Raw genomic sequence first — 8,089 nt, forward strand, 5'->3', positions numbered from 1 at the left:
TTAGGTCATGCACTAGTTTCCTGGTTTAGTAAAAAACAAAATTCTGTTGCATTATCTACTGCTGAGGCAGAATATGTTGCTGCGGGTAGTTGTTGTGCTCAAGTTCTCTACATGAAGCAACAACTTGAAGATTTTAAACTTATGTATAATCACATTCCAATCAAATGTGATAATACAAGTGCTATAAATCTTTCAAAGAACCCAATACAACATTCTAGAACTAAGCATATTGAAATAAGATATCATTTTTTTGAGATCATGTGCAGAAAGACGATATAGTACTAGAATTCATAAACAGACACGATCAGTTAGCAAATATTTTCACAAAACCTTTACCAGAAGATAGATTATGTATGATCAGAAGAGAAATAGGTATGATGCATGCTATGAATATCTCTTAAAAGATAGACTAGAGTCAATAAAAATAGAGATAGATTTTTTAAATACTTTTACATAAACTTGAGATTCTTAGCCTCATGTTTGAGACGCTCATTCTCTTCATACAATATCATGTCATTCTTATCCATGGAAACCGGCAAGCGGAATGAAGAATCTAATAAAGATTTCAACTGTTTATTCTTCTGCCGAATGATTCCTTCCCTTGTGTGAGACTCTTGAACAATTCGTTGAAGTACAACAATTTGTTCTTTGAGCTTTTCAACTTCATGATTTTTGGCTTGTAGCCGCTGAGAAAAAGCAACAATAGAGGAAGAGTAGCGAGTCCCAAGACTCACCAAGTTATAAATAGCATCAGAATCTGACTTATTAGTCAGATTATTATTTTCCTGCTGCAACATGGCACCAATGGCAGCTGCAGAAAGGACAGGAGGTTGAGATGCAGAATGCCTCATGGATGGATCTAGAGAAATGTTAGAAGAATGAGCCATTGAGAAAAGAATAAAAGGCTTAAAACAAGAATGTTGAAGGAATGCAGATGAGTTATAGAGATGATAAGAAAACTTGATGCGGATTGGATGAACTTCAGGACTGATTTTATAGAGATAGCATAAAGACTTCAAATCTTATTTAGTCAAAAGAAATACAAGATATGCTGGACACACATTGTCAAAAGTTTTCTTACTAAGCCAGCGAGATTAATAGTAGATTGTCCCTATTTTTCTAGTAAACGATGAACCTCTACTGTTATCTGTCGATGTTGACCTTGTATCTGAACCCTTTCTCGTTCCAGCTCCTCTATTCGTGGTTGCAGATCATGAGCATACCAATTTGTAAATTTTTTCAACTCTTGATTTTCTTTCTTTAGTCTTTTATTCTCATTATCCTTATTAGCAAGCTTTTATCATAACTCAGATATTTGCATGTTAAGATGATCAATCTCACTCACCCTCGCCATTAACCTTCGAGACATGATCGTAACAGAGATAACATATTCACTACTGAGCATTCTTGATTCTGCAATAATCTCAGAATCAGCCTTACTTGAAAAACGGTTATCTGCTCCTATCATGGTATTGACGGCCTCATGAGAGAAGATTGATGATTGATGCGTCAAGGGTTCCTGATTCAAGTCTGGAACTTTAGTGGAAGAGAATTGTTCAGTCATTCTATCGTTGTGGAAAAACAGAACTCAGGTTAAGAAGCGATGTATTTTTTTAGCATCCGATAGATGAAAATGCTAATTTTTTTTTATAGAAACTCAGAGCATTCAATCACGTTTTTCAACAACATCAGGCGATTGTTTAAATCTCCAGCCGCACTAAATTCATAGAGTTAGGCCTTGAGACTTTGCAGCATTTGTCGGGTCACGGGCGGCTCCTTTTTCAACTATCTACAGTGATTATTAAATGCATTATTTTCTTTGGTCCATTTACTTGCTGCCGATCCTTTTCAATGATGCCAAAAGGGGGAGAAGTTTTAGACTAGAACATTAACATTGTTTAAATTGCTCAACTTGTTATATATGCTTGGAATTATATTTATACTTTTGCTTGAAAAACTAATGCATATTTTCAGGGGGAGCTTAAGTATTAATACAGGTTTCAAGTTCTATCAAGTATTTGTCATCATCAAAAAGGGGGAGATTGTTGAACCCAAGGTTTCAAGTTTCATGTGATTATAAATCTACACATGGATTTTGATGATAACAAATGAATTCAAAGAATAAAGGAGTTTCAAGCTCAAGTTGTCCACACAATGGAATCAAGCACATCAAAGAACCAAGCATGAGCAAGAAGGAAATAAGTTCACATTAAAGTCATAGAGTAATGTTGTAAATCTCTTAAAATTCGAAATTAGGATTAATGGTCAAAATTAATATTTTATCATAAAGCATTAAAATACATTTTCCACATGTGCATGAATTTTTTTGAAAATTAAATTTGAAAATTTTGAAAGATGATTGATTGTCATCTTTTACATGTGCATGTCTTGATTAAAGGGTTGAATTTTGAAAATATTAAAGATGATTGATTGTCATCTTTTACATGTGCATGCCTTGATTAAAAGATTGAACTTTGATGCTTGATTATCATCTTTCACATGTGCATGTTTTATTTGAATATTTTCAAAAGTGATTGATGTTTTTTTAGACTTATACAAAAGGTAGATGATTTTGTTTGAAAAATTTGAAAAGTAAAGTGTGCTCCTTTTGTCATATACAAAAAGTAAAAGATTAGCTTTGAATTTTTTGAAAATGAAAGTGTGCTCCTTTTGTCATATGCAAAAAGTAAAAGATTAGGTTTGAATTTTTTGAAAAGGAAAGTGTGCTCCTTTTGTTATATGCCAAAAGTAAAATATTAAGTTTGATTTTTTTTTGAAAAAATTAATGATGTTGTCTTTGACAATTGAAAAAGAAGAACCTTTTATTTGAATTTTTTGAAAAAGTGAATGATGCTGTTTTTGACATGTGAATCTTTTTTAATTTGAATATGAAGTCTCATATGCCTATAAATAGATCATTTGAGAGCTTCACATTCACAACACCAAGAACATACACCATTCATTCAAAGCTTTCATTCTCTATTCTCTAAGCATTGAGCCTTAATCCTTGTTCATTTTGAGAGATATAGTTTGCGCTGTATTGTTCTTATTTCACTCATTGAGGAGTGTTTTCTGATAACCTACCCACTATCAGCTCTTGTATCAGAAAAGGGGTGTGTATAACCCTTGTGCGTGTAGAAAGTATTCTACATGGGGAATAGTTGAATCACCACATGTAAGGTGATTGCAAGTGTAGAGGGTGTTCTACACGGATCCTTTGTAGCGGTGTTGTTTAAAGGTGTAATATGTTTCTATCTCCACCTGAAGGGGGTTGAATAGTGAATTTGGGAATCGTCAAGGGGTAGCTTGAGGCGAGGACGTAGGCAGTGAGGCCGAACCTCGTTAACATACTGAGTTTGCTTCTCTCTTACCCTTACTCTTTATATTTATTGTTATTTCATATTTTGTTTATATTTTATATTATATATTTGATTTATAATTGTTATTTTTTTTAATACAACTCAATTCACCCCCCCTCTTGTGTTAGTCATCTAGGCAACAAAAGTTTATATTGATCTTTATAATGATAATAATATAGTAATAGCTCTTTGAAAAATAATATATATAAGTTTAAAATAGACAAGTCTCGTATAAGTCTTCATAAAAAAAAATAATAAATAAAATTTATCTATTTAAAATTTTTATTTAACATTAAGGAAAAAAACATGTCAATTTACAGGTCCACCGCTGGGCTAATGCACCCAGGCTGTTATGCAGCAAGACTCTAATCCCAATTTGATCCAGCTAGCATGGGACCCGAGTTTGTGTAAAAGGTCGCCAACCCTCCTTTTCATCTGTACCGTATGGCATCCTCCAGCCATAGTTCCGTACGATTAGGCGCTTCTTAACAAACCAACCGCAAGAAAGAGATTCAAATAAATATTTTTGGGAATGGGAAAAATGATAAAGTACATGAACAAGTAGTGATGACCGGAAGGTGTACAATTCTTGTCTGATCTATATATATAAGGTGAGCATTAAATTTGGGGCGGAAGGGGGGGGGGGGGGGGGGGAGGCGATGAGAAGGACATATGAAATGGAATTGACCAGCAGGCAGCATTTATATAACAACCTTAATGCTGACGGGCATAACAGCATTATATCCAAAACCACATCGGTCCATTAAAGAATAACTACTTTATGTAACATGCACGATATCAATATGGAAGCTGCCCCTGGCAGGTTGCAGTCACTTGTCTGTCTCTCTCTCTCTGTCTATCTTGTTAACCAAGAATCCCTAAGTTCACCTTATGACGCAAAAACGACATGGTAGCAATACCTCTATCCCCCCCTCTCCTCTCCCTTTATAAGCGTGCGTTGGCCAGTGATCTTCCATAACTGCAACAAGCCAGAAAGCAAGACCAGGACAAATTAACAAGTTTGATATTTGAGTGCGCGCAGTGAAAGTTCAGTACCGTGAGAAAATGGATTCTTGGTTTCGAGTTCTGGTTCTTTTGGTGTGCCTTTTTCCAGCCTTCATAGAGTGCAGGGTTCGCCACTACAAGTTCAATGTAAGTACATTGAAGAATTCTCCTTCCCTCATTCTGAAGATTTATCGTTGTTTTGATAGATAGTATTTCATCAGGTGTTAAATCGATCTTGTCACTTTTCACTTACTTTGAATGGAAAATTAGTCTGTCATCATGATTTAGACATGAATCCTATCACGGCCTAATTAAAGACAATAAAAGTCAAGAGAAGTAGTCCATGGAAGGTACACCCACCCTCTAGTTGTCACCACATGCATTAACCACAGTGCATTAGTATTCCCACTTAATTTCTAACACCAACTTGAGGAAATCGATCTTTTAATGTTGCAAAATATATTTCTAAATTGTTGAACCAGGTGCTAATTCTGGTTAACCTCATGTGAATTAGGTGGTGATGAAGAATTCCACCAAACTATGTTCGACAAAGCCCATTGTGACTGTAAATGGGCAGTTTCCTGGACCCACCCTTTATGCCAGGGAAGATGACAATGTGCTTGTGAAGGTGGTCAACCATGTCAAATACAATGTCACCATCCACTGGTAATCAAGCTATTAATTAAACTATCGACTTCGTCAGTACTCTATATTAATCAAATTCCTATAGGGATCCAAATCTTGACTACATATTTGTTTTCATTTTTTATTTTTTGCAGGCATGGTATTAGGCAACTCCGAACAGGGTGGTCAGATGGTCCAGCATATATTACTCAATGTCCAATCCAGCCAGGGCAAAGTTACGTGTACAATTTCACCATAACTGGCCAAAGGGGCACACTTCTTTGGCATGCACATATTCTTTGGCTAAGGTCGACGGTCCATGGTGCCTTGGTCATCTTGCCTAAGCTTGGTGTGCCATATCCCTTCCCGAAACCCCACAAGGAAATCGTTGTTGTATTAGGTGTGGATAATTAAAAATAACATCCATTTCCAGCTTTGTTAACAATATAATTAATATGATGCCACGACACTAAGAGCATGCATATATATATGAATTGCAGCTGAATGGTGGAAATCGGATACTGAAGCTGTGATCAACCAGGCTCTTAAGGGAGGATTAGCACCAAACGTCTCGGACGCTCATACCATTAACGGCCATCCAGGGCCAGTTCCCAACTGTTCCTCACAAGGTACGTACATATAATAAAGGTATTCATGAAACTTGTTGTATGATTAGTTGTAAAAGGTTTTGGGCTACTTGTCTTAAATCATTTGTAGGTGGGTTCAAGCTGCCAGTCCAAAATGGTAAAAACTACTTGCTACGCATAATCAACGCTGCGCTCAATGAGGAGCTTTTCTTCAAGATTGCTGGGCACCAGCTCACCGTTGTAGAAGTGGATGCTACCTACGTGAAACCAGTGAAGCTTGACACAATCGTGATTGCCCCTGGCCAAACCACTAATGTCCTTATAACAGCTAATCAAAACTCTGGCAAGTACTTGGTAGCTGCCTCTCCATTTATGGATTCCACCATCGCCGTCGATAACCTCACTGCAACAGCCACTTTGCACTATTCAGGCACACTTGCTAGTGCCCCCACAACTCTTACTACTCCACCTCCACAAAACGCCACTGCAGTTGCAAACAAGTTCATAAATTCTCTACGAAGCCTTAATTCAAAAAAATACCCCGCCAAGGTTCCATTGAAAATTGATCGAAAACTTTTCTTCACCGTGGGGCTAGGAATCAACCCATGTCCGACATGCAAAGCCGGTAATGGAAGCCGGGTGGTGGCCAGTATCAACAATGTCACATTTGTTATGCCCACCACTGCCCTACTTCAAGCACATTACTTCAACATTCGTGGGGTGTTCTCAACCAATTTTCCGGGCAACCCGCCACATCAGTTTAACTATACTGGGACTCCACCATCAAACTTACAGACCACAAATGGCACAAAGGTTTATAGGTTACCTTACAACTCTACAGTTGAACTTGTCATGCAAGACACTGGTATCATTGCCCCTGAGAACCATCCAGTACATCTTCATGGGTTTAATTTCTTTGCCGTTGGTAGGGGACTTGGGAATTATAACCCAAAGACAGATCCTAAAAAATTTAACCTGGTCGATCCTGTAGAGAGGAACACCATTGGTGTGCCAACTGGTGGATGGGTAGCAATCCGATTTCGTGCAGATAACCCAGGTACCACATCGAGTCAGGGCACAGTTTTTAAGTTCTGACTTACACTATTTCTTCCATTTTTTTTTTTCCTCATTTATTGGTTTGAAGATAGTTTTTTCTCAGTAGTTTCCTTATACCTTCTCACTATAGCTTGTTAACTTAAACATCATCCTTTGTACGATTATTGTAGGAGTTTGGTTTATGCATTGTCATTTGGAAGTGCACACAACATGGGGGCTTAAGATGGCATTCTTGGTGGACAACGGCAAAGGTCCTAGTCAGTCACTTCTTCCTCCTCCAAGGGATCTTCCAAAATGCTAAGCTATGCACAAGGTTTTGTAACATTACGAGTAGATCAGAAATCTCCAACAAGAAAAAGTTGGAAGATAATACAGAGATAACAAAACGAAGATCAAGAGGAAGAACTACAGTGATAATTAATAAACAAGTTAGATATAGCTAAGATTGAATTGCATGGTTTTGGAGTAAATGGAATTTGTTTTTGAGTAGAGTAAATGGAATTAATACACAAGTGTGCTTAAATAAAATGCTCGAGCATTTTTATTGTGGGGATACAATATGCATTTTATTTGTGGTACCGTAGGATGTAAAATGTACTCTTTTTGTTTTTTGTTTTTTTTGGGCAGAGAAGTAAAATATATTGCTGTTTGTATGTCCAAAATTATTTTTTTATCTTATGAACATTTCAAAGATATTTTGGTAAGTCACTTACCTAGTGTTTTCTTTATAAAAAACTATGAAAAATTTTATTCATCATATCGACACATCACACACCATATTTTTTCATTTTAATTTTTTTTCTCCTATCAAATGTGTAGTATATGGATAATGAGTAGAAGAATTTAATTAGTTTAAAAAGAATAAAATCAAAAATAATTTTTAAAAAAAAATATATAATGTGTGGTGTGTGAAGATGATGAGTAATAAAATATATTACACTCTCTATCCAAATTCTTTCCTCACGAGTATTCAACAAATTTTGAACTTTTATTTTAAAAAAATAAAAAATAAAAAAAATGATAAAAATGTCACATTTTACGGAATAAAATAAAAATGTGATAGGTAACATTATTGTTTGATAATATTGTGGAGTCTTGTATATATGACGGATGTCGACATCAAGTCTCCCAATAAGGGAAGTCTACGACTAATTCATACAGAGCCCAATTTCTCTCAATAAATTAAGGACTAACACGAGGCCCATTTGACGTATATTTAGTTTGGAGGGTACGTACGTAAATTAATAAATGAGGATAGTTTGAATAATAATACAGATATAATTTATACATGATTATACAATTTTCAGCCTCTCGATCCGTTGAGCATGCTTCTCCTGAAATCAAGGGTGAGGCTTTCTCTCTATTTATAAACTGATTATTGCTGGCTCTTTTCACAATCAATATGGAACAATTTTAACAATCTTCTTCTCACATATCGGGCTCTGGGTCAAAAGCAAC

At 36.0% G+C, this 8,089-nt stretch overlaps 1 protein-coding gene across 1 annotated transcript; it reads left to right on the forward strand.

Annotated features, from left to right (window-relative positions):
• Positions 1–4,314: 4,314 nt before the first annotated feature.
• On the forward strand, positions 4,315–7,270 carry LOC122276467 (laccase-4-like). Its single transcript, XM_043086213.1, has 6 exons — positions 4,315–4,511; positions 4,879–5,030; positions 5,144–5,388; positions 5,489–5,617; positions 5,706–6,632; positions 6,802–7,270. Exons 1-6 carry the CDS (start codon positions 4,425–4,427, stop codon positions 6,930–6,932), a joined length of 1,671 nt encoding a protein of 556 aa, XP_042942147.1. The 5' UTR covers positions 4,315–4,424; the 3' UTR covers positions 6,933–7,270.
• Positions 7,271–8,089: the final 819 nt, after the last annotated feature.

This window comes from Carya illinoinensis, chromosome 9 (assembly GCF_018687715.1).
Source record: "Carya illinoinensis cultivar Pawnee chromosome 9, C.illinoinensisPawnee_v1, whole genome shotgun sequence".
NCBI lineage: Eukaryota > Viridiplantae > Streptophyta > Magnoliopsida > Fagales > Juglandaceae > Carya > Carya illinoinensis.

What these genes read in the sequence shown, in the direction of transcription:
- LOC122276467 (XM_043086213.1), top strand. Translation starts at nt 4,425, where the DNA reads ATGGATTCTTGGTTTCGAGTTCTGGTTCTTTTGGTGTGCCTTTTTCCA. An exon ending in TACAATGTCACCATCCACTG is followed by an intron (nt 5,031 to 5,143) that starts GTAATCAAGCTA and finishes TATTTTTTGCAG; the next exon opens with GCATGGTATTAGGCAACTCC. An exon ending in ATTTCGTGCAGATAACCCAG is followed by an intron (nt 6,633 to 6,801) that starts GTACCACATCGA and finishes CGATTATTGTAG; the next exon opens with GAGTTTGGTTTATGCATTGT.